This window comes from Dreissena polymorpha, chromosome 12, assembly GCF_020536995.1.
Source record: "Dreissena polymorpha isolate Duluth1 chromosome 12, UMN_Dpol_1.0, whole genome shotgun sequence".
Lineage (NCBI taxonomy): Eukaryota > Metazoa > Mollusca > Bivalvia > Myida > Dreissenidae > Dreissena > Dreissena polymorpha.
Genome location: NC_068366.1, coordinates 63,298,293 through 63,325,947, shown reverse-complemented (window position 1 = coordinate 63,325,947; position 27,655 = coordinate 63,298,293). Strand labels below are relative to the sequence as shown.

At 36.2% G+C, this 27,655-nt stretch overlaps 1 protein-coding gene across 1 annotated transcript in view; it reads left to right on the top strand.

Moving 5' to 3' along the window:
- The window catches only part of LOC127852668 (afadin-like), an 80,172-nt gene that overhangs the window by 33,584 nt on the left and 18,933 nt on the right, over positions 1-27,655 (top strand). Inside the window, exons 7-17 of the mRNA XM_052386618.1 lie at positions 261-425; positions 1,905-2,005; positions 2,612-2,812; positions 3,196-3,431; positions 5,030-5,106; positions 5,761-5,966; positions 6,855-7,083; positions 7,464-7,768; positions 8,180-8,474; positions 9,765-9,898; positions 21,278-21,442. Of these exons, the coding sequence (XP_052242578.1) occupies positions 261-425; positions 1,905-2,005; positions 2,612-2,812; positions 3,196-3,431; positions 5,030-5,106; positions 5,761-5,966; positions 6,855-7,083; positions 7,464-7,768; positions 8,180-8,474; positions 9,765-9,898; positions 21,278-21,442 (2,114 nt within the window). The remainder of the gene's footprint in view (positions 1-260; positions 426-1,904; positions 2,006-2,611; positions 2,813-3,195; positions 3,432-5,029; positions 5,107-5,760; positions 5,967-6,854; positions 7,084-7,463; positions 7,769-8,179; positions 8,475-9,764; positions 9,899-21,277; positions 21,443-27,655) is intronic.

The window sequence follows — 27,655 nt, the reverse complement described above, 5'->3', positions numbered from 1 at the left end:
TAATCCATGTGAATAAAATGTCATCCCAAATTAGCCTGTGCAGTCTGCATATGCTAATCAAGGACTAAACTTTAAACCTAAACTTTCTTTACTTTTCTGTGATTTCCTTTAAAATTATGATTCTATAAAAGTCACAAGTGTTGTCCTTTATTAGCTTGTGCAGACTACACAGGCTTATCTGGGACAACACTAGGCTCATGCATTAGGCCCTGTTTTTCTAGAAACCAGACCCATATACCAATGCTTGTTGTCTTCTGCAGGCATGCTGATGTTCCAACTGAAGCGTAAGAATGCCGACATGATCAAGCCCAAGTACAAGCGCCCACGTGCCGTCTCACACGAGGATCTGCGCACGTCGACACGCGAGCCTGCCACCTCCCAGACACCACCCAGTAAACTGCCCTTCCTAGTGGAACTTAACCTTGGTATGGCTTGTGTGTAACTTAACTCGTTGTAGAAAATTTATCCCATTTTTATTAGTTTTTTATGCCCCCTTTCAAAGAAAAGGGGGCATATAGTGATCGGACTGTTCGTCTGTCTGTCTTTCCGTCACACTTTGTGTTAAGGTTTCGAAAAATGCTCATAACTTCTATGTCCCTTGCGATATAACCTTCATATTTGGTATGCATGTGTATATGGACAAGGCCTTTCCATACTCACAAAAAGTTTTACCCCTGTGACCTTGACCTTGAACTTAGGGTCCCCGTTTAGGTTTCGAAATCTGCGTTTAGGTTTCGAAAAAATGCTCATAACTTCTATGTCCCTTGAGATATAACCTTCATATTTGGTATTCATGTGTATATGGACAAGGCCTTTCCATACGCACCAATATTTTTACCCCTGTGACCTTGACCTTGAACTTAGGGTCCGCGTTTAGGTTTCGAAATCTGCGTTTAGGTTTTGAAAAATGCTCATAACTTCTATGTCCCTTGATATATAACCTTCATAATTGGTATGCATGTGTATATGGACAAGGCCTTTCCATACGCACACAATTTTTTACCCCTGTGACCTTGACCTTGAACTTAGGGTCCGCGTTTAGGTTTCGAAATCTGCACTTAGGTTTTGAAAAATGCTCATAACTTCTATGTCCCTTGAGATATAACCTTCATATTTGGTATGCATGTGTATATGGACAAGGCCTTTCCATACGCACACAATTTTTTACCCCTGTGACCTTGACCTTGAACTTAGGGTCCGCGTTTAGGTTTCGAAATCTGCGTTTAGGTTTCGAAAAATGCTCATAACTTCTATGTCCTTTGATATATAACCCTCATATTTGGTATGCATGTGTATATGGACAAGGCCTTTCCATACGCACACAAATTTTGACCCCTGTGACCTTGACCTTGAACTTAGGGTCCGCGTTTAGGTTTCGAAATCTGCGTTTAGGTTTCGAAAAAAGCTCATAACTTCTATCAAGTGTTTATAGGGGGCATAAGTCATCCTATGGTGACAGCTCAAGTTTAGAAGTGTTCTTGTTTACTTTATTTTAAAGTATCCCTTTGTGTTTTCTTGAAGTTTGAAGAAAATTAAAGCCTTTTTTTGTTTCTGATAGGAGAATGAAAGTAAAGGTCAAATCAACTATGCTAAAACTAGATTCGGTAAAAATAAAAAAAAGGAAAAATTAAAAACACAAAAATAGTAATTCATTATCACAATGTTAAACCATTTAACATGCATATGTCACTTGCATATTGCTAAAATTGCTCTAAATCGAATCTTGAAGTTTCTAAAATTCCAGTTGGTTTCATCATAGCTTTGTACTGAAAGACCTATTTGAATGCTACAGAAGACAGTCTATGACTCAGATGAATATTTGAGACCTGTCAATGTTCATCTATGGGTTCTGTGTATTAGTTGCAAACATAATTATACTCTCACTACATGCATGTATTTTGCAGATGGTACAGAAAACTTGAAGGGCATGGTTCACAGACTCCATTTTGGCGTAACTGAAGTGGGGCGTGAGAAATCAGTGTCCCAAAATGGGCAATACATGCAAGTGAGTTGTGTGTTATCATGGGAATGATTGCTTTTGCCTTTCAATGGTGTTCATGAATAAGTGGAATCTTTGTTGGGGGTGTTGGTGTGGTTGAGATAATAGTAATAATTGTACAGGCACTAAACCATGGTTTCTTTGCTTTTAATGGTTTTCAACAGAGTGTTGTTGTTTATTTGTGACATAATGTTGGAGTTATTTTTTGTTTATGTCTATTGGAAAAAGTATGACATGTGGAAGTTATCTTTGTGTAAATATTAAAATTGCCCCATAGATTGAAGCCAAAACTGTGCCTTTTTGAGTAGTAACAAGCTAAAAAAAGAATTGAAACTTTTATAACAGCCTCGCTCTGTGAAAAGGGTGTGTAATGCATGTGCATTAGGTGTTGTCCCTGATTAGCCTGTGCAGGATGCACAGGCTAATCAGCAACTACACTTTAAGCTTTTATTTATTTTTCGTTTAAGAAAGACTTCTCTTCATGTAAATCCAGTTTAGTCGGAAAGTGTCATTTCTGATAAGCCTGTTTGGACTGCACAGACTCATCTCGTACTTACTTTACGCACATGCATTTAAACCCCTTTTCTCAAGACGCGACTCATGTAATTGCAGCTGACTGGCCCCAACATTCAGCCCCGTCACTGCGTGATAGCGCACACAGGGGGCGTTGTGACAGTGACCCCAAAAACCCGTGACGCTGAGACCTACGTTAACAGCACGCGTATCGCCGAGACCACGATGCTGCAGCACGGGATCATTGTCCGCTTCGGCAAACACTGCGCCTTCCGCTTCTTTGATCCGGCTTGGGAGGAGGTAAGCGTTAAGCTGTTACCTTGGTTACCAATTTGGTTACGATTGTTAGTGTTGAAACTTTCGTTTTTATGCCCCCACGAATTATGAGGTGTAAAGCATTGCACTTGTCTGTCACTATGTTTGTATGTTCGTCCCAAAATCCTCTTTAGCTAATTGGTGGATCTTGCTTAAGCTTATTAAGTTCAATGATCTAAATGCTTAGATTATATCATAGGAAGGAATTCGGCAGCGACAAATTTTGTCAAAATTATGTTCTTTTATGTGTTTTTCCACTGAAACTCTTATTATTTTAGTTTCCATTCTTTAAATCATAACCGTACTTGATATTACTTGCTTTTGAAAAGTTGTGCAATATTTCTGTACTGCGGCCTGTCGTTTTCCAGAAGCAGAGAAAAGGACCGGTACCACAGCTTGCACAACTCCAGAGTGCAGCGCCGGGTCCTGGTTTTCAAGGGAGATCACCCCACGAGACAAACTTTGATACCGACGGCACCGTGGAGTCTATGAACATGCCTCGGGGTCCGATGGGTCCGATCCCCCAGCGGCAGGAGAGTAGACAGAGTGCTCACAACAGCAGCAGCGCAATGGGCAGCTCTGTGCATGAGGACTTCTCTAGAGGGTAGGTCTCAGGGGCAATGGGCAGCTCTGTGCATGAGGACTTCTCTAGAGGGTAGGTCTCAGCAATGGGCAGCTCTGTGCATGAGGACTTCTCTAGAGGGTAGTTCTCCGGGCATGGTGCATGTGCGTAAAGGGTCGTCACAGATTAGCCCGTGCGGACTGCACAGGCTTATCAGGAATGACACTTTCGGCCTTAACTGGATTTTTGCTAAGAAGAGACTTACTTCAAACAACAAATTCCATAAAAGCGAAAAGACACTTTACGCACAATCCTCATCTTTTAACCCTTTACCCCTCAAATACGCATTTGTAGTCCTTTGAAAATTAAATGTTGAACCTTTTTATGCCCCCGGTAGGGTGGCATATAGCAGTTGAACTGTCCCTCAGTCAGTATGTCAGTATGTGTGTATGTCAGTCTGTCCGTCCGTCCGAAAAAAACTTTAACGTTGGCCATAACTTTTCACTATTGAAGATAGCAACTTGATATTTGGCATGCATGTGTATCTCATGGAGCTGAACATTTTGAGTGGTGAAAGGTCAAGGTCATCCTTCAAGGTCAAATGTCAAATAAATGGAGTCTGTCCGTCCGAAAACGTTAACATTGGCCATTACTTTTTCAATATTAAAGATAGCAACTTGATATTTGGCCTGCATGTGCATCTCACAGAGCTGCACATTTTGAGTGGTGAAAGGTGAAGGTCAAGGTCATCCTTCAAGGTCAAATGTCAAATATATTGCGTCTGTCCGTCCGAAAACTTTAACATTGACCATAACTTTTTCATTATTGAAGATAGCAACTTGATATTTGGCATGCATGTGTATCTCATGAAGCTCCACATTTTGAGTGGTGGAAGTTCAAGGTCAAGGTCATCCTTCAAGGTCAAAGGTCAATTTATTTTTTTTTCAAAGAGGCATTCTCACAAAGCTGCACATTTTGAGTGGTGGGAGTTCAAGGTCAAGGTCATCCTATAAGGTCAAAGGTCAAACCAAAAAAAAATTATTTTTTTTCAAAGCGGCGTTCTCATGAAGCTGCACATTTTGAGTGGTGGAAGTTCAAGGTCAAGGTCATCCTTCAAGGTCAAAGGTCAATGAAAAAAAAATCAAAGTGGCGCAATAGGGATCATTGTGTTTCTGACAAAAACATTTGTTGTTTTTGTATATATTTAAATTTTAAAGGCTTCATTTCCAGTACTAAGATACGTCTTTATTAAATAGCAGAATTATTATTAGATCTTTGTTTCTTTTGCTTGTCAGGGCCATGTATTTCATAGGGCTAGTAGCCTTTTCAAACAGGTTAAAATAGTGTGGGAAAAACACATTTGGGGATGTGTTACTTACAGGGGAATGACATTTTGATGTAATTGCATTTTGGTTGAAAACTGTTAACCATTTAAAGCTTTTTTAGGGAATTGAATTATTTTGCTATAGCAGTAGAATACAAAAAAAGCGGTGCAGGGGTCAAACATGTGTTGGCAAGTGTGGATATATGACATATGGGATAACACTGGCTCATCAAGAGTGTCCTGTAAGGCGAGACATTCCAATTCCAGAAAGCATTCATGCAGAATTTACCATACTTTTGTGTTTCTCTATATTCAGATCTCCCAGAGAACTTCCTCGAGATGGGAACAAGTTTGAAGATGCATTACCAGCCAGCCTGGAGTTCAGAGATGAAAGTGAGTAGAGTGGAAAACGGAAAATAAAGCATGCACACGGTACAAATGAATACAAGTATTTATTTGAAAACCAACTTAATGCATGTGCAATCACATGCTAGTGAGAGACGACACTCAGCCTAGACTAGATTTTCATTTAAAAGAGACTGAAGCGCAAAGTGTAATCATGCACACTTCACAGGCACATCCATTAAGCCCTGTTTTCAAATAATGTGCCTTGTTTATATAAATGTATGTTAACATTTTCTTGGACTTCTCTTCAAATTTGTTTGCTTATTCCATGATTAAACTAACAATATGATTTATCACTAGAATACACTGACTGAAGCATAATTGGTGCCTGTTGAGACACAGAGTCTGTTATGATTGTGAGTCGTATTCCAGGAAACTGCTCAGTCTCAGATATTAACTTCACTAAAATATTGACTTATAACAATGCCACATTATTAGACACAATATATTAAATATATGAAATATTTAAAATAAAGACTAAAAACTCAGTATTCTAAAGTTCCCTTATAACAATTCCTATTAATATGAATAGACAGTATATTATCTATATTCAATGTTAAAAAAATAAGAAATAAATAAAATATATAATACATTTATTCAACATCCAACAGTTGTCTGTATTAACAAAATCATACTTTCCAGGAGAGAACGATTTTCTAAGTGCCGTGATTCTGGAGACCAATCCCTCCCAGACGCAGTTCAAGCTGTCCCCTACCTACACACTGTACCTGGCCATACGGTTCCGACTGTCCAGCGTCTACCGGCCCGATTTGAGCCCATCTGACCGGGCACACAAACTGACCACAGTGGCCAACAAGATTGCACAGATGATACATCAGGCCATACAGGTGAATACAGGCTTATGAAGTTTTGAAATGCACGTGTGTATTCAGGCTAATCAGGGACAACACTTTACGCTTTAAAAGTATTTTTTGTTTAAAGAAAGTTTCTTTTAAAAGGGAATCCAGTCTAGGGGGAAAGTTTTGTCCCTGATTAGCCTGTGTGGATTTCACAGGCTAATCTGGGATGACACTTTACACGCATGCAATAGACAGCTATACAAATGTAGCCCATTTAGATGACTTCCATGAACAAGTTTTACAAATGTACAGTTTTGTTGATCTCTTGAATTCTAGTTTTACTTATCATGTCATTTCTTTTGGTTTGTTGGTGAGTGTTTGTTGTTGCTTGACTGCACAAGCTTTAGTTCAACTGGTTTATGAAATGTTTCATAGAAGTGTCTTTGCTTAGGCTGATTTATAATACAAAACAATTATATATTTTGCTCTAAAGGTTGGTTAGTGTCACAAAGTTTTCTATTTCATTACTGTTTATTTACCTTTTCTTCCATAAACAATAGAGACATGTCAAGTTTGCTTTAGATTTTTTTTTTAAGTTAATGAACAAGCATAACAAATTAATTTTCCTTTAGAACATTACTCTTTTTTTTTAAACTTAATTTTTTTGATACAGCAAACTAAACAATTAAACAATTTCAGTCAGCAGACAGAGTAAGCATAAGCAAAGTCTTGAAGCACTCGAAGTTCGACTTTAGGATGGATCAACTTTATTGTTACAGAACTAAATATTGTTCTAAATTTAACAAATCGCTTTGCTTCAAGGTTAAACTGTACAACACAAGAAAGGAATCGATTTGCTTTGATATTTATTTTGCACAAACTGATATGAATAAAATAAGTTTCCCAAATAAAATTGGTGAATATTACTTATTGTAGGACAACCGTGACAACCCAGCAGCACTAGCATTCTGGATGGCAAATGCTTCCGAGGTGCTTCACTTCTTCAAGCAGGACCGAGACATCCACCCGTTCAGCATGGATAGTCAGGAGATGCTGGCCGAGGCCGTACAGATGGCCTTCCACCACCTCGTGGTCTGTCTGGAGTACGACCTGCAGAGAACCCTGTCTGCGTTCCTTGACGAGAACGATGACGATGGAGTTGTTGGTATGTGTGTGGAGTCTTGTTGTTACTTGTATGATTTGGGCTTTTCAAATGGTTGAGTAGTTAATGTTTTTACTTGATGTTTAAGACTGTCATATTTTCAGAGTGTCATTGAACAATAGCATTGCTCATCTTTGCTCAAAAAAGCTCAAATGAAATTCTTTTGTGCAAAATAAATTTGAACAAAAGTGAAAAATCAAACTAATATTCATGGAAACAAAGTTTCTCATATTGCCAGCAATAGTAATATAATAGTGCTTAATATAATATTTATTTTGGAAAAGGATGCTTAATACTTTAACACGTTCAACTAATGCAGATAATTACTAGTCTGTCTTATATTTACCGATTTTTTCCCACACCACAATGTATTCTCTTGTCAGATGACCGGGCGCGTTTCAACCGCAACAAGCCGACAATGATCGACATCCTGGACACACTGTCGTCGGCCATGAATCTGCTGCGCCGTTGCCGTGTCAATGCGGCGCTCACCATCCAACTGTTTTCTCAACTTTTCCACTTCATCAACATGTGGGTCTTCAACATCCTCGTCACAGAGAAGCGGCTGAATCTGTGCACACGTGCATGGGGCGTGCGGCTCAAGCGCAGGCTAGGGCGTGTCGAAGCTTGGGCGCAGAAACAGGGTCTTGAACTGGCGGCTGACTGCCACTTGTGCAGGATTATACAGGTTTGTTGTGATAAATTAAGCAGTTTACTGTATTGTCTTTTGCAACTATAAAAATAATGACTCTGTATTTATTGTTTTTATTGCTGTTAGTCTTAACATATCAGAGTTTTTACTTACTATGGCATCTCACTAGGTAAATATGAGCAGTGTTCTTGGAAAACTGGGCTTAATACATGTTTGCAAAGTGTTGTCCCAGATAAGCCTGTGCAGTCCGCAAAGGCTTATCAGGGACGACACTTTCCACCAAGACTAGATTTTCTGTTAAAAGAGACTTCCTGTAAAAGAATAATTCCATGAAAGCAGAATTTTGCTAATCTGGGACAACACTTTCCTCGCTTGCATTTAGCCCAGTTCTCCCAGAAAGAGGCTCATAATTTGTTCACTATGCTTAATATTCACCTCATATGCCAGGCTGCCCACCTCCTTCAAGCGCCCAAAAGCAGCCCAGATGACATCGCCAACATCAGCTCGACCTGCTTCAAGCTGAACTCCCTGCAGCTGCGAGAACTTCTGGAACGCTACATCAACGAGCCCAACGAACCTCCCATCCCACACAACCTTATCGACCGTGTGGTGTCTGTTGCTGAGAATATGGCCGATGATCTGATACGGTCAGACGGACGGACAGTGCAGCTTGAGGAGGACCAAGACTTGCAGCTGCCTTTCTTGCTGCCGGAGGATGGCTACTCTTGCGATTCCATCAAAGGTGTGTAACTCTTGTCTGTTTAATGGTTTACCTTCGGGACAACACTCTCAGCTTTTATTATTTTTTTTGTTGTAAAGGAAGTTTCTTTTTAGAGAAGATCCAGTCTAGGTCTGCACAGTCTATTCCGGGGCAACACTTTAAGTCATGCATTAAAGCCCATTTTCACAAAGCAAGGTATTTAATTACAAAACTTTTGATTATGAGCAATGCATTTTAATGTTTGATTTGAAAGGAAGATAACTCTAAACTTGATTAGTTGCTAAAGAATTGGCAGTTGCATCCCATTAAAAAAAGTGGATGGGAATGGAGAGTTATCTTATGACTGAAAACTTTGTTGATGTATTGAAAATTAGTTCCCATTTTCTTTGTTTAAATATGCAATTAAGATATGCAACATAACATAAGACTTACCTTCAATGTATTAAATTATTTTTAGCATAAACTTTGGTGTGTTTTGTTGCATGCTGTAATCATGGAATTAGTTTTTCAAGTTCAGTAAACATAATGGGAATGTTTTTAAATTTTTATTAGGGAAAAGAAATGCAGAAATAGTGTACATCTTGTGAATGTATAAAATATAAAATTATGACTCTTCATTGATATTATTTGTACACCACGATTTCAAGTTAACATAATCTATCTACTTTTTTATGCCCCCGGATCGAAAGATCGGGGGTATATTGTTTTTGGCCTGTCCGTCTGTCTGTCTTGTCTGTCTGTCTGTCTGTCTGTCATTGTGTCAGTCATTGTATGTGTGTGTCACAAAACAACCTTGGTTAAACTTTTATAACTTTTGCAATATTGAAGATAGCAACTTCATATTTGGCATGCATGTGTATCATGGAGCTGCACATTTGGAGTGGTGAAAAATAAAAGTCAAGGTCATCCTTCAAGGTCAAAGGTCAAATATCATTGTTTTTTTCTTTCCTAAAACTTACACCTTCGTTAAAGTTTGGTCATAACATTTTTAATATTGAACATAGCAACATGATATTTGGCATGCTTGTGTATCTCATGGAGCTGCACGTTTTGAGTGGTGAAAGGTCAAGGTCATTCTTCAAGGTCAAAGGTCAAATTTATGGCTTCAAAGCGGGGCAATAGGGGGCATTGTGTTTCTGACAAACACATCTCTTTTCTAGGAATTTGTTCATCATGATTTGCTATTAACAACTGGTTTTGTTTTTTCAAGGAATTTAAACATGTGATTTGTTATTAACATTACTGGTTTAGTTTTTTTCAAGGAATTTGTACATGATGATTTGCTATTAACATGACTTGTTTGTTTTCTAGGTGTACCCAATGGCTTGGGGGAGTTCATAGAGCCCCTGACACGGCAGGGCCTTTGTAGGATGTCAAACCAACCCCTCGCTAGCGGCTTTTGGACCGTGTACATGTCCGGAGATGAACCCTCCCAGATTATAGAGGTTAGTTGCAATTGCATATATTTCGCTTATTTATTGATTAAATGACATTTGCCCCTCCTGGCAAAAAAATGCAAAGGTGGACTTTAGTGGCTTATATATGTTTACTGTTTTGATAATGATTTCGCCAGTAGAGGTTAGCTCCTGTTGTTGTTGTTTGTGTTTCCTGTGCGTTTTGATAGATATCTTTGCAAAAAACAGACTAATTTTTGTTCTTTGTAGATTTCATAAATTATATTGTCAGTATGAGGACACCATTGTGCACTTACAATATTTAAGGGTTAATCATTATTTAATGTGGCAAAAATAAATGTAGTATTAAGGAGGCTTATATAACTGTCTCTGTTGCAAGATTAACTAATATAATTGTCGGCATCCAATAATACAAAAATGTAGATCTTTGTTTGAAATATATTTCATTTTGCTAAACTTTATTTACGGACATAGATTCCAATGGTCGAACATTTGAAATTTATGCATTGAGTGCTACGCGATTTCTTAGCTCAAATTGGCTTTGGCAAGTCTAATAAATGAACCAATTCTCCATAAAAACATCATAAAGATAAACACTCTGGCTGAAATGTTCCTGTCAGACATCAACATTTTCTTCATTGTGACTTTTAAAATGTCAAGTGTCTGCCTTAAAAAACAGTATTCCATAGGTTTAAATATGCTTCAGGTATGTCAATACAATATTCTTCTTCAAAGATTTGTCAGCTGGGAAGATTTCTCTCTGCATTGATAGCATCTGTTAACAACACGTTAAACAAAGCTGTGATTATTATTGATTCTATCAAAACTTTATTGCAAATCCCTCTATAGCAAGCTTTGAACGTAATTCTTTAGCAAAATAATAATAATAATGTGGCGTATTTCAATGTATATTGAAAATATGATTGCATACCTAATATTAAATTCTGTTAAATCTTATGGTGTATTTTGTTAGTTCAAAAGACTGCAGATGATGATTGAATCAGCATTTGTTAACCTTTTCCTCCATAAGACAGGAAGTGAAAATGGCTTTTGCAACCAGCATAAAACCAGAACAGCCTGCAAGTAACTCACAGTTCTGTTCAGGTGTTATTCTGTCTGCTGCATTGGTATCTAAGGGTTGAAAATGAAGCCTTTAAAACTTGAATTTAGTAAGAAAGGTATTTAACCCTTTGCATGCTGGGAAATTTGTCATCTGCTAAATGTCATCCGCTGAATTTCTAAAATTAGCCATTTCTTCGTTTTTTTTTCAAAGAATACTATCAGAAAAGCAAACAGTTTGGATCCTGATGAGACGCCACGTTCTGTGGCGTCTCATCTGGAACCAAACTGTTTGCAAAGGCCTTCAAAATTTGGTTCCAGCGCTTAAAGGGTTAATTTAAAGAGCTCAAGCTGGGAAACACGGGGTGAAACTTAATTCGTATTAAGGGTTAATGCATTGTGAACACTGTTAATATCAGTTAATATGTTATCAAATTTCAGAATTTGTGAATTTTCCATCATATAATAAGTGAACTGCATCATACCCTAATAATAATTAAAAGATGCAATCAAAACAAGTTTGACTGGTAGCTATGAGCTAAATGGATACTCAGCTTTCATGTACAGTCAATCTTGTGGATGCGACCACTTGTATTAAGCGACCTTTGTCTTATGCGACCATTATGAAATCCCACGGAGCTTTTTCGCTATATAATGATATTGTATTAAGCGACTTTTGTCTTACGCGACCAGCGACCGCTGATTTGTGTGTATTTTGATGTCCGAATCTTGTATTAAGCGACCACTAGGAGGTAAAAGTGGTTAATCTATCGATCTTTCAGGGACAAATCCGTGTTAATTGTTTATCTAAGCCGATAAGATGTACTGTTACACCTCTGCTTTGTTTTCACAACCATTATGATTATGCTTTGTCTCGTTGACCGGTTCTGACCGGTATTGTTGTAGACTGCGTATCAATTTATTGAGTTGAATAATAGAGGAACGTATTGCGCACAGTCTACAGCTTAAAAAGTTTACTATGTGGAACGTTAAGAGACAATGCCGATTTTTCTCGAGTATAGATAACAGGTGCAGAAACAATGCACTGTACGCGACAAACATTTCCTGAGAAGTGCGGAAAATAAACTATTAATCGGCAACATCTGTCGAAATCCGTACATTACCAATTTGTAATAATGCTAATTAGTAGATATTTGTAAGCCAATCACATTGTTATTTACTTAATAAATTTTCCAACCAGGTCTGATTGTTTGTTTTCAATTGACGTGTTTTAATTTTTTCAGCTCATTATGTATCATAATCGAGTTAGATTTCCTTAAGCGTACATGCAGAAATTAAAATGTCAAAACAAAAAGTGTTAACGTTGAACGAGAAAATTCGGGTTTTGGAATTGTCAAAGAGTATAAGTGCACGTAAAATCGCAGACGAGATTGGAGTCGGAAAAACCCAAATTCAGAACATTCTTAAGCGTAAAGCCGAGGTGCTTGAAGACGTGGAAAATAATGTGTCAGGTGAAAAAAAACGCGCAATATAGAAACGGAAAGAGAAATACATGTGATAATATATCATAGCTTTTGGCTTCTGACATTTATTTCTAGTTTTAGCTGTACACATGTACATGTAGACTGTTACACATTTTTAGCAAAATTCTTTGTTCTTAGGAAAAATATTTCCTTGTCTATGTTGTTTTTGCAAATAAATATGTACACACAATTGATTTATAATAAATGATAATTTATAATAAGTGAAAAATAAAACACATTATAAGTAAAATATTGTTTATGTATTGTGTTTATATTCATTTTATTATAAAAGTTAAAATCATTGTGGATAAAAGAGATAATCCTTCATATAGATTAAAATTGAGGGTAAGCATTCTTCCAGAATGGCCTTTTGTATTCAAAGACCGTTTTATTAAGAGACCACTTTTGATTACTCCCTTGAGTGGTCTCTTAATACAAGATTGACTGTACTAGAGTTGCTATTGTAAGCTCATATTTAGCTATGTGGAAATTGTTTATCAATTTGTGTGCGGCTTATGTCTATGAAACAGACAATAGAATTTATATGTAAGTAAATTACTGATTACCTTTATCAGGGTGTAACTGCTACTGTTTTAAACTAAGTGGGGGTAAATTTTATATCGTGAAGTGGGTAGGGAAGACTTTGAAAGAAACCAGGTTTGTAAATAAAGATTACAGGATAAGTGTTTGTGTGTTATACGTGTAGAGTTACTGTTTATGGCAATTATTTGTGTGATGGCTTTGACTGATACACAATTATTTATGTGAATTGTCATTGAACAGGAAATAGCTGGAAAACTATTTTATTGAAATAAAGCTTTTTAAAAATTCACTAGATTTTAATGGTTCTGTTTAATCAAAGGACAAAGGAACATCAAAGTGGTATAAAGGATATGTACATGTTTGTAAAATATACTCATTCAAATATATGAACTTTCTGGGAAAATTGGGCTTAATGCATTTGTGTAAATTGTAGTCTCAGATTTTTTATGCTGACCCTGTTTCTGCACATATTCTTAAGCTCAGATTTTGTCTTTATTTAAAAAACTTCAGCCAAGAGAAATCAAAGCTATAATATTCTCATTAGCACATATTTATGCCCCCCTTGAATACGATGGGGTATATTGTTTTGCACACGTCGGTCCGTCAGTCGGTCGGTCCGTCCACCAGATGATTTCCGGATGATAACTCGAGAACCCTTAGGCCTAGGATCATGAAACTTCAAAGGTACATTAATCATGACTGGCAGAAGACCCCTATCAATTTTCAGGTCACTAGGTCAAAGGTCAAGGTCACAGTGAATCAAAACAGTAAAATGGTTTCCTGATGATAACTCAAGAACTTTTAGGCCTAGGATCATGAAACTTCATAGGTACATTGATCATGACTGGCAGATGACCCCTATTGATTTTCAGGTCACTAGGTCAAAGGTCAAGGTCACAGTGACAAAAAACGTATTCACACATTGGCTTCCACTACAACTGACAGCCAATATGGGGGGCATGCATGTTTTACAAACAGCCCTTGTTTTGTTTAGATTAGGCCAACATTTTTTATTAAAATGATTTTCGGATTTTTTTTTCTAAAAGTGTCAGATAGGAGGACGGAAAAAAAAAAAAAAAGATGGGTGACCAAATATGCACTCATTTTAAAAATGTTATGGTATGAAGTTCTTTTTACTAAGCAACCACAGTGATTTGTTTCAAACATGTTGATGTGCAAAATGATCATAATCAAACTGTAGGTCTTGATGTGCAGTTTTTAAATTAATTTGAATTTTTAAAATATCTTAACTATATATGTATAAGTTCAAAAGTTATGCAATTTTTATACGCCCGTATAAAATACGGGACGTATTATGTGAAACCCCGCGGCGGGCGGCGGGCGGCGGGCGGCGGGCGGAAGGCATCACTTTGTCCGGACTCTAATTCAAATTGTATTCATCCGATCTTCACCAAACTTGGTCAGCAGTTGCATCTAGTTGATATCTAGGCCAAGTTCGAATATGGGTCATGCCGGGTCAAAAACTAGGTCATAGGGTCAATAAGTGCATTTTCAAAGGGGCCACTTTGTCCGGACTCTATTTCAAATTGTATTCATCCGATCTTCACCAAACTTGGTCAGCAGTTGCATCTAGTTGATATCTAGGCCAAGTTCGAATATGGGTCATGCCGGGTCAAAAACTAGGTCATAGGGTCAATAAGTGCATTTTCAAAGGCATCACTTTGTCCGGACTCTAATTCAAATTGTATTCATCCGATCTTCACCAAACTTGGTCAGCAGTTGCATCTAGTTGATATCTAGGCCAAGTTCGAATATGGGTCATGCCGGGTCAAAAACTAGGTCATAGGGTCAATAAGTGCATTTTCAAAGGGGCCACTTTGTCCGGACTCTATTTCAAATTGTATTCATCCGATCTTCACCAAACTTGGTCAGCAATTGCATCTAGTTGATATATAGGCCAAGTTCGAATATGGGTCATGCCGGGTCAAAAACTAGGTCATAGGGTCAATTAGTGCATTTTCAACGGCGCCACTTTGTCCGGACTCTAATTCAAATTGTATTCATCCGATCTTCACCAAACTTGGTCAGAAGTTGTATCTAGACAATATTTAGGTCATGTTCGAATATGGGTCATGCCGGGTCAAAAACTAGGTCACAGGGTCACTTAAACCATTTCAAGCATTCAGCATGGTGTCCGCTCTCTAATTGAAGTAATTTTCACCCGATCTTCACCAAACTTGGTCAGAAGTTGTGTCTAGACAATATCTACATGTTGGTCAAGTCCAAATATTGGTCATGCCAGGTTAAAAACTAGGTCACGAGGTCACTTACCGGTAGTGCATTTAAAGCATTTAGCATGGTGTCCGCTCTCTAATTGAAGTAGTTTTCATTAGATCTTCACCAACTTTGGTCAAAAGTTGTGTCTAGATGATATGTACATGTAGGTCAAGTTGAAATATGGGTCATGGTAAAGTTATCAAGTTGTCCAAAGCCTTAAAACGGGCGTATCTTGTGACAGTTTGGCACTCTTGTTTCACTTGTCTATAATAAACTTTTTGGTGATTTTTTTATGGTTTATTTTCACAAGGAATCCATATGTTGCATTAAAAATACTTTATCTCCACAAACAACCAATAAGCTATTGAGGTTTAAAAGAAACATTTATAGTTTATTGTCCAGTAAAAATCAATACCGCAGACAAATACAAATAGCATAATAAAACGCTTTTCAGGTGTTTCACTGGCCCAAAAAAAGTTGTCGCCACTTTATCGCGGTGTGAAAACCGCCCGTAATTCAAACTTAAGCAATAAGGACAACATTTAAGGAGCCTTACTACATTAATCAATAATGGCATTTACTATATTTTTATTACTCTGAGAAGTATGTTAATACATAAATAACAATAAGTACCTTCATAAGTCTTAATATTAAAAGCTTTATTTTTATATAACTAACATTTTTTCCACTTGATAAACCAGATAACCAACATAATATAATAACGTTAACAATACTGTAACAGTATGCTGCATTAATGTTTCAGAATTATTTATTAAAACCTAGAATCACACAAATATATATCATCTGAAAGGAAAAATAAATCAAACATCAGAAAATAAAGCATCTCAATTCAAATTGTTAAACAGTTTATACATTTGGTCATTTGGACATGATATACATCAACTTCTGTTTATTATCAAATTTCACAAATACTAAAACAACACCTTTTGTTAAAAGGTTTTCTGTTAGTTGTGGTGGTTGATTTCCAGGTTCAATGAAATGAATATTTTTTCACATCTTTTTCTTGACAAAAAGACCCAGGATAATTGCCACCATCCATTCTTGTTGTCTGAAATAACACAAAACATATATGTACAAAATATATACAACAAATCAACACATCAATGTCACTATCTTTATATATGTCCGAATTTTAACATATCCGAAATATAGTACATCGAGTGAAGGACCTACTTTTGATTTCAGAAATAGTTGGTATCTTAATTAAAATATATCGTTCCCAGAACATTTTAATAATGGAACTGTTAAACACAAATGCCTGTTGAAACAAGTTAACATGTGTTTTTGTCATGGTATTGATTAAAGAAATAGCGTCCCTAATAATCGTTAGAATTATTGATCTTTGTGACAGTTTATCCCTGGATAACATAATTGATAGTTCAATGTCATAAAGGAGCTGTTAATCCGATAATAACCCCCATAAACTTGACTATTTTATTTGGACATTCATGGTTTGAAATCGTTTTAGAAACTGTTGATTTTGCGATTTTTGAACTTTTGGTACGAACCAGTTCGGAACAAAACCAAAGTTTCGTACCCATTGAAAATAACGAAAAAACACATATTATATGCACAAATTCGTCACTACAACTACATTAAACAACACATAAAATTTTATTCTCTAAAACATGACCGTATTTGTGCGTAAAATATGGAATGTTTAAAGTTGATAGGCATAAATGGGTTTCGCATTTCGAGCACCTGTTAAATTAAAATCGTTCTTTTCTTATTGCTTTCATAATATTTTTTAGTCATTTTAATACTATCAATTTATAAAATTGTAAAGAAATAATAAAGTATTTACTTACAAATCGATTCCATTCAGGATTTTATTTGACGGTTGCAATTATTGGGAAATTAGCAGACTTTGCTGATGAAAGCGTTGTAGCGTTCATCAACTTCTTGCACAAACAATGATGGCGTAGCTGTTGGTAAATTCCAGCACATGTACACGATGAAGGAGGTTCGCGTATTAATGTGGGTAATTAAAACTGGGTTTATTATGATGATTTAAAACTCATTTGAACTTTTTCTAAAACCCGGCAAGCGTTTTGTGTTTAAAAGCCACCTTTTGGCATCCCAAAAAAAAAGATTTTAATATTATTATTTTTTTGGTTTCGTCAAAAATTGGAGTCGGAGGGTCCGAAAATCATTTTATTAAAAAATTCTGGCCTTATGATTGAGTTTGAGAAATCTCCTAATATATGGGCACTAGCCTCAACAGGCACCCATAATGCCTCACTCTGTGTATTCTAGTGATGATCATATAAGCGGCACTATGGTAAAACGGGGCTAAATGCATGTGCGTTAAGTGTCATCCCAGATCAGTCTGTGCAGTTTGCACAACCTAGTCAGGCAAGACACTTTACATATTCACCTTTAAAAAAAAATTCCATAAAAGAGGAAAGTGTCGTCCCTGAATAAGTGCATACAAGTTAACAGTTTGGGAGTAAAATAAATTTAAATGTTGCATTTGTGTATGCAGTTGTCTACATAATAACCTGTCAATGTAAGTAAATAAAACAAGTAAAACTGCATAAAAAGCTTTGTTGCAAAAAAAACAGTTTATTCCAAGATTGATGTCCTATACCAACTTAAACAATTGTGTGTTCAATGATCATGGATAATTAAACTCAAAAGAAAATGTCAACAGAAGCCTGATATACGAGGCTCAGAATGTATCTTATCAGGCAAAATAATGCAAGAAAGGATAAGTAATGTAAAGATTTACATGGATCTGAGGTCTGTTCAGTTTATTGGTCAATATTCTTCTTCAATAAGATATGGGCAGCGCTGAGGGAAAAAGGGGGCTTAATGCATGTGCGTAAAGTATTGTCTCAGATTATCAGGGACACTGTCTGCTTTTACAGAATTTTTGTTCTTTGGGAAGTCTCTTGTAAATTAAAGTCCAGTATACTCGGAAAGTGTCTTCCGTGATTAGCCTGCGTGGACTGCACAGTCTTATCTTGGATGACACTTTACGCCCATGCATTAAGCCGTGCATTCCCAGAGCGTTCTCATATACAAACAATTAAAATGGTTTGATCAGTGTCTGTTTGGATTTTTTACATAACCTTATATGACTTTGATGTTTTAAAATGATGGAATACTGTTCAATGTACAGGAATACGCAGAACTGTTATGTATTAAAGGGTGGATTTAAATTGAGACAGTTTCGCAACAGTTATATTACGTGATAAACACTTTTTGATCCTATATTAAAATAGAAATAAAGGATTTTAACTTTTTAATAACAAGTTTTCTTTGCTTAATGTTGTAAATTGTTATATAAATCTGGATAACTTCAATCTTCAATTTCCAGACATAAGCTGCTGACAATAAACATTTTACTAATGGAATAAAACGTTTGTTTGACATTGCAACATGTGTTGGGAACAATATATTGACCGTTGCATGTGCGACCAGTTGGTACTAACACTACAGCGGTCTTTGAAAACATAAATATAGTGGAATATTGATGATATATCTAAGAACTTTAGTCTTACCAGACTCTGAAGTGTGTTTATGAAACAAATGTGCAATAACTTCATCAATATTCTCCAGAGACCTAATAAAGTCAGATTATGGAGCAAAGATAATATTTATTAAGAAACAGTGAGAAAAAAATCGCAATAAGATCTAAAAAGGTATACAATGCTTGAGGATTATAACAAATTATTTTCTTAGCATGTAATTGAAAGGAAAACAAAATCCTTTTGTGTGGATTTCTCTGCGAAAAATGTATGTGAGTTAAAACAAACAGATGACATAAAACATTTTATTCAGATAATACTGAACTTCACATTCCAAGGGACTCAAATGGTACTTCAAGAGGTACCAGAACATTGAATGTTGCTTAATATAACTCTGTATTGTTGATAATATCTTGTGAAAGAGATTTCCTTGAAAAATACAGTTAAGAATTACAATCATGACATAGACATTTAACTCACTGTTCAACTGTTCAAACGTGATGGGTTGGTTGAGATATGTGTGCTGCTCGAAGATTACGCGACAGATTTCGTGCGGCTGGTCAAACCGTGTTTAGAGTCTCGGAGGAACCTCAAATACTACGTGTCGTTAATGAACATGTGGCAAAAGTGCTTAGGCGGCAAAAATTGCAAGTAGGATATTTTAAGTGATTGCAAAGAAGTTGATTTGTTAATGTTTTTATTTATTTTGACCTGGTAAGATTGATAGGAGCAAGAAAAAGTTTTTTTGCATAACATGATCTAATTTTCCATTCCATAAAATGTATTTGATTATGCATTATACATTGTTTGTAGAATATCTTTATGTTTATGTTGGAATATGTAAAATTGTGCCAGTGTTTTAAAGCAAAAAATCACCATAGACATATTACTTACATTTTTCAGGTGTTATATATATTATAAACATCAAGACATTATAGTATAATGTATATTGACATATATTAACCAGTTGATTTTTGTAACTTTTGAAGGGTAAGGATTTACTCTTTAAAGTGGAATTTATTCATCAATGTACTCAGATTTAATCAAATGGTTCTTATTGATAAAGCTGATAGAAAAAAGAAAATCCTGAATAAAAACAATGCAGTAGAATTGTTTTGACAACTGTGACAGTATTTATTTCTACACTGATTCTCTCCTATTACCAATAATGTAGAAGGAAAACCATCATTGGGAATTGATTAGGATGAAAAAATACATTTTTTCCATTTGCAAAATCAAGATGAATAACAATAAAATGGGATACATCTGGACATAAAAAGCCATTATTGCAGACTTTTGAGATTTGCATTGGTAACCTTTGTCAATTTTTTAGCACTTTTTGGTCAAGTAATTTCTATGACAAAAATATATATGGCTGCATCTGACATGTCATTAATATGAAACATAACTGCTTGCCGAATATACATTTGTTGCTTGGTAACAAAAGATTTTATTAAGCCTAGCTATCACTTTTAATAGAATTGTAAGCCAGGTAATTATCCTCAGACATAATTAAATGCAGCCATGAATTGTAATATTTGAGCAATTTGTAATTTGTGTGTACTCAGGTTTGAACATGTAATATTAAAGCAATCTTGATTTCTACAAGTAGACAACTTATTGATGTTTGGTTACCATGGAAATGTCATTGTCTCCAAATATATATACATACAGCAGACTAATTTTGGTCTTTCTGACAGCATGGTGAATTTTATTAGCTCGGTTGTTGGCTGTTTTCGGAGAAAACCCGAGGTATTGTCATAGCCAGCTTGTCCGCCGGCGTCGTGCTAAAACCTTGACATTTTGCTTTAAAATCAAAGTGCTTCCACCTACAACTTTGAAACTTCATATGTAGATGCACCTTAATGAGTTCTACATGCCACATCCATTTTTGGGTCACTAGGTCAAAGGTCAAGGACACTGTGACCTAAAAAACAACAACAACAAACCTCAAAACTAGACCTGCAGCCAAGCATTGGCACCTGTTATGCGGTGCTCTTGTCTCGTTGGTTATAGTGTTTTATTTCTGAATAAGCCTTGCTCTGTGAAAAGGGGGGTTTAATGCATGTGCATTTAGTGGTGTCCAGATTAGCCTGTGCAAACCCCCATTTTGCAAAGCCAGTCTCAATTATTTTTTCATCAGATCTCTAGTGGTATATGTATTGGCTGAGAAAATCAATATATGAGCTTTTAAGTGTTTCTTAAGAAAACTTTCATAAGGTAATTGCATACAATATCAATTACTGGTTTGCTAGACATCCATTGACCTTCTCATTAAATGGAAGTCCTTGAAGCATCCAATGTAGTCATGGTATTCGGCCTAAGTTGCTTCCAATATTCCTCTCACAGCAACTGTTCAATTCTGCTGCTGAATTACTTAGAACAGTGAAAAACTGATGATTATTAATATGAAAATGTTTTGCGGGAATGTATGAAAATACATGGTCTTCGTTAATGCACTTTATATGTAAAAGGCTGTTGTGTTTAACATTATAACTATCTCGAAAAGGACGATGCAGCGTTGTTGGCTATTGACCCATCACCATGTCTACACGCTTGTTTGACGTATCATTCAATTGCGTACATTGCAGGAGTCACTGTGGGAGAAGGGCCGGATACCTGAGCCCCAGGGTGGGGACATGAGGCTCCAGGGGTCAATCCAGGGGTCACTGCAGTCACCCAAGGAGCCTGAGGTCGTCAATGTGACCTTCAACAAGGTCAACGGCAGCATGGGCCTTAGTATTGTGGCTGCTAAGGTGAGTGAGATTGTAGTTTACAAATGAGCCTCGTTTTCAGAAAACTGGGCTTAAAGCATGTTCCTAAAGTGTCGTCCCAGATTAGCCTCTTAGATCTGCTCAGTCTAATCATGGTCTACACTCTCCCATTAGACTCTTGTATAGAAGAGATGTCCTTAAATTTAAAAACACCTTACAAGCTGAAAGTGTCGTCCCTGAGTAGCAGATGCAAACTGTACTTGGTGATCTGGTATGACACTGAACGCACATGCATTAAGCCCAGTTTTCATTATTCAGTTATATTCAGTATTTGTTATATTTTATTGGCCACATCATGCCATATGCAAGCCGCATGGTGCGCAGTTTGGTCAAGAGCTACATTGTCCGTTACAAAGTCACCCAAAGTAACTTGGTCTCTATAGCAGACTAGGTCCCTCTGGACCAGGCTTCGTGGGAGCAAGCTGATGTTAATATAATTATGTTATTTATGTCCAATAAATTCTAAGAATTTTTATGTCCCCCACCACTATAGTGGGGGACATATTGTTTTTGCCCTGTCTGTTGGTTTGTGTGTTTGTTTGTTTGTTTGTTTGCCCCAACTTTAACATTTGCAATAACTTTGGCAATATTGAAGATAGCAACTTGATATTTGGCATGCATGTGTATTTCATGGAGCTGCACATTTTGAGTGGTGAAAGGTCAAGGTCATCCTTTAAAGTCAAAGGTCAAATATATAGCTTCAAAGCGGCGCAAAAGGGGACATAGTGTTTCTGACAAACACATATCTTGTTTTTTATACTATTAAAAACTGAATGAAGCCTGGTCTGACAATACATATTGTCAAACACACTCACATTTTGTTATACATTTAATACTTTACCTCTCCATGAAATTTTATCCTGGTCCAGTGTCTTGCCACCAGACAGACTATTGCTAATGAAAATACAGGCAAGCTGTCAATCAATACTGAGAAATATAATTGATAGTAAATTGAAGTGTTATGTGTATCTTTTCACATACTGAACTGTAATACAAATCAACAAAAATTAGGGGGAACAGACAAAACATAACCTATAAACCTGAATATTTGTATTAATTAAAAGAATTAACAGTAGTTTTGCTTAAATTTTTATTTTAATTTTATTAAGCATGATTATGTTCTACAGTATATGCAGATACAAATTCATGCAGTGTCACCACTTTAAATTTTGTCAGTATAGGTCAAAGCAATGTTTGTTCAACAGACCTTAAAGTAAATTGTCCTTGCAATAAAAGAAATTGTTATTTAAAATGAGTGTGATTAACAATTGAATACAAATCTTGAAGTTGCAAAAAATTCTCTGCAGTATAATATGATGGTAAAAAGCCCATGCAAATTGTTAAACCACTATCTTTTGTAAAATTGAAAACACATAATTATACCATAGAAACTTGGTTTTGTAGTCTTGTGCAAAATTGGCTCGTGTTTGGCTGAACTCAAATAAAATTTAGGACTTGCTAATGTAATTTAAAGTTTTTTGTCTTAATAAAATAGAAAAGTGCAAACGCCCAGAATTTTTTCTGATATAGATTTTAATTTTATTTAAAAAGTGTAACAGTCTTCAAAAGACAGTGTGAATAAATTATAAAAATGTCCAAATGTATGTTTTGGGACCTAAATTATGACAAAGTTATGGCAGTTTTCATTGGTAATAAAGCATGCATACAATATTGAAATGTAAAACAGTCAACTATGAACAAATACTGTTTATCGACAACCCATTGATTATCCGAGGCAAATAATTTATCTAACTCTGTTCTACAAATCTATTGCGGGCTTTTCTACTATTGTGCCAACCTCTATATTTGGAAATCTAGTTTTCAGATTGATTGATTTATTATTTAAAAAGTGCCTGTTAGTAGTTTAAATTGCCTATATTTGTTGCAATTTCTGTAGGAGATTATGCAAAGTGTGTGAACATTGGCAGATATGTGTGGCATGTTATGATTACCCACTTGCTTATTATGGGATTTGGCCTTTGGATATACAAATTTGGAATTAATTGAAGTTTATTGGTGATTTTTTTATTATTCTGACCTTTGTCACAGGTGGAGATTGTGAGTTGTAGTATTTCGGGTATTGTAACTGCAGTGATTTAAATCGGACAATGACAGTAATTTATGTGATTTGTAGACAATTAATTTGAATTCAGCTCGAAAGTTTGTAAGGTAAATTGTTGTACCGGTAATCATTCAAAGTTTAGACATATTGCTGTTGATTCTTAAGCACTGTCTCGTATGGACTTAAATTTTGATGTGTTTATTTTGCTGGAATATGTACTTATTAATTTGATTGATTTTGGTGTATCTGCTGATTCTATTTATTGAAAGGTTTTGTTCGTTGTGCAGTAAAAAGTAGAAACATAATTAGTAGTCAGGTATGTTGTATAATGGCCATTTTGTGAACAGTGAATACTGTATTTATACTTCACATTAAATTTTCATGGAATTGAAATGGGGTAGTCTGTAGATTGTTGAATAATTGATTTGAGCTTTTGATCAGCAATTGTTTCAAGCCTAATATAAATGGGCCGTGCTCTGTGAAAAAAGGGTTTAATGCATGTGTGTGAAGTGTCATCCCAGATTAGTCTGTGCAGTCTGCTCAGGCTAATCAGGGACGACACTTTCCGCCTTATCTGTTTTTGCTAAGAAGAGACTTTCTGTGAATGAAAAATACCATGAAAGCGGAAAGTGACATCCCTGATTAGCTTGTGCGTACTGCACAGGCTAATTTGGGATGACACTTTACGTACATGCATTTAACCCTTTTTTCCCAGAGCACGGCCCAAATATTACATGTAAATGTCAACAGATTCAAGTGTGGGGAAACCTTTTTCTTTCATTTGTATAACTGTCCTTACCTGTTATACATCAACAGAACAAAACCTCTCCCGAGATTTACTTATCACGATTCTTATTTGCATCTGTAAGAACCCTTTCTATTGCCAAGATAATATCCTTCGATAGAATTGTTTTCCTTTGGCCCACGAGCAGAGATTTTAAAGGGCTGAATTTGGCGGTTATGTAAAATGATAAAATTGTATTTTTTTATTCCAATGTCAATAAAGTTACAACGCACGTGAAAAGAGTGTTAAGCAGTGATCTAAGCTAATGTTTACACATCGAATGAGTTTTTCAAATGGTTTGTAAAGCAGAATAAGAGATTTGCACAGTTTTGATTGGTTGAAATTTGCCACTTATAAATAACTTCAGAGCAGATCTTGGTGCAAAAGGAATCCATTCCCTCTCAAGGGCTTTTGATTTGTTGTAAATTGAAATAAATGATTGTAAAGTTAAAGTTATTTTTTTGCATTCCTACATGCATCTGATAGCTGATTTAAATTAATTAAAGTCTTCATGCCCCACGTTGAAGATAAAAATCATTATTTCAGATATCATCTTTAAACAGTTTAATGACCAAGTCCCTATTAAATTCTTATTGTTGGTGATCAATGTACATATTTTATTGTTATTTACCAAATGAACATATCATTAATTGGTCTGGTTACCGTTTCAATACCAGCATTGTATATGGTCCCCACATAGTACAAGGATAGTATCTTCATTTCAAAACTGGCCATAGGACTGTAGCAAATAATTGGCAAAGAAGCACATTGGGCTTGCTTTGATACACTGTCAGATACCATTGTCTCTAGGACCGAGTGTCTTTTTGATCTAGATCACTGGTTTGATAATATTTGGTTATAGATTATTGAAGTAAATTACCCTTCAAGTTCAAGCAGTTGTTTCTGCAGTGTGGTATCATTAATTTAATTGCTGCCAGCTCTTTACTAAAACTTTCATTTGAGTCTCACTCAGGAAAAATGGGGCTTAATAATTATACCCCCATTACTGGTAATGGGGGCTATATAGGAGTCACTTTGTCGGTCTGTCTGTCGGTCTGTCCCGAAAATTTCATCCGATCTTCACCAAACTTAGTCAGAAGTTGTATCTAGATGATGTCAAGGTCAAGATTAAATATGGGTCATGTCAGGTCAAAAACGAGGTCACAGGGTCATTTAGTGCGTTTTAAACCGAAAGTTTGTACGGACCATAACTATGTCATTTATCGTTAAATTTTAAATTGACTTTGTACATTTGTTCACCATCATGGGACGGTGTGTCGCGCGAAAGAAGTACGTCTATATCTCCAAGGTCAAGGTCACACTTTGAGTTCAAAGGTCAAAATGCTTGTCCGGACCATTACTATGTCATTTATCGTTAAATTTTAAAATCATTTGACAAATTTGTTCACCATCATGGGACGGTGTGTCGCGCGAAACAATTACGTCAATATCTGGAAGGTCAAGGTCACACTTTGAGTTCAAAGATTAAAAATGACCATAAATGAGCTTGTCTGGGCAATAACTATGTCGTTCATTGTGAGATTTTAAAATCATTTGGCACATTTGTTCACCATCATTGGACGGTGTGTCGCGCAAAAGAATTACGTCAATATTTCAAGGTCAAGGTCACACTTTGAGTTCAAAGATTAAAAATGGCCATAAATGAGCTTGTCTGGGCAATAACTATGTCGTTCATTGTGAGATTTTAAAATCATTTGGCACATTTGTTCACCATCATTGGACGGTGTGTCGCGCAAAAGAATTACATCAATATCTCCAAGGTCAAGGTCACACTTTGAGTTCAAAGGTCAAAAATGGCCATAAATGAGCTTGTCCGGGCCATAACTATGTCAATCATTGTGAGATTTTAAAATCATTTGGCATATTTGTTCACCATCATTGGATGGTGTGTCGCGCGAAAGAATTACGTCGATATCTCCAAGGTCAAGGTCACACTGTGAGTTCAAAGGTCAAAAATGGCCATAAATGATCTTGTCAGGGCCAAAACTATGTCATTAATTGTGAGATTTTAAAAATACCTGGTGCATTTGTTCACAATCATTGGATGATGTGTCATGCGAAAAAATTATGTTGATAACTCCAAGGTCTAGGTCACACTCGGAGTTCAAAAGTAAAAAAATGGCCATAAATTTGGACGGCATGTCATGCGAAAGAATTCAAGAGTTCAAAGGTCGAAATGGCCATAAATGATAATGGCATTATAATTCTTAAAAATTGCCATAAATTGGATTCTCTTGTTTTGTGAAGACAGCATGCAAAATAGTCTGTATCAATGAGGCACGTGGGGGTATACGTCACGTCTGTGACAAAGCTCTAGTTGTGCGTTAAGTGTTGTCCCAGATTACCCTGTGCAATCTGCATAGGCTTATCATGGACAACACTCCGCTTTTATGGTATTTTTTGTTGTGAAGGAAGTCTCTTCTTAGTGAAAATCCTGTTAAGGTGGAGAGAGTCGTCCCTGAGCCTGTGCAGCCTGCAGAAGCTAATCTGGGACAATACTAAGACATGCATTAAGCCCCATTTTCCAAGAGCTCATTTCAATTCTGGTATATCTTTTGAGCCCCAGTAATTCCTCTTCTATTCTGCCATAACAGGTCTACCATTGCCCTTGTACAAAGATCAAGACAAGCATTTTCACAACAGACTTATATCAGTCTTTATTATACTAAAGGAACTGTTTTCACCATTTCATGTATTTCAACCTTACAAAGTTGTATTATTCAAAATGTGTGTACTGCCAAGCTGACTTAAGCCAAAGTTACCATATCTTATTGCAAAAGCTAAATTCCTTACATTACCAGGCATTTCTGTAACTGTAGAGATTCACTGCAAGAGTTGCATCTCTTCCCAGTTGCCTCCCTTCCCAGTTACCTCCCTTCCCATGGTTATCATGTTTCCCCATATTGATATGATGGGCCCTCAACCACATCTTTGTGCCTTTGAAGTGCTGTCAGTTAATGAGGGAGCCACCTTTGTTCTTGCCCATCATCACATGTCATCAAGCATTCCAATCAAAACAGATGGCTTAAAGTCTGGTAAACTATTGCCAGTTTTAAGATTAAGTTTGCACATTATACAGCCAGATGGGATATTGCTATAAATTGAGGAATACATTTTTATGTGATTTATGGAGTTCTGTTCCCAGTGAAAATGCTTATCCAATTGCTGGTAAAGTGGCGAGTTTGTCTTGTGTTTTATTGTTACTGTATTTTAAAATATGTTTGCGTTTCAATTTCTTAGGAATTAATTGAAGCATAGAATATGAGAAAAGATCTGTACATTTAAAAAACAAATATTCAATAAGAACCTTTGAACATTCATGCATATT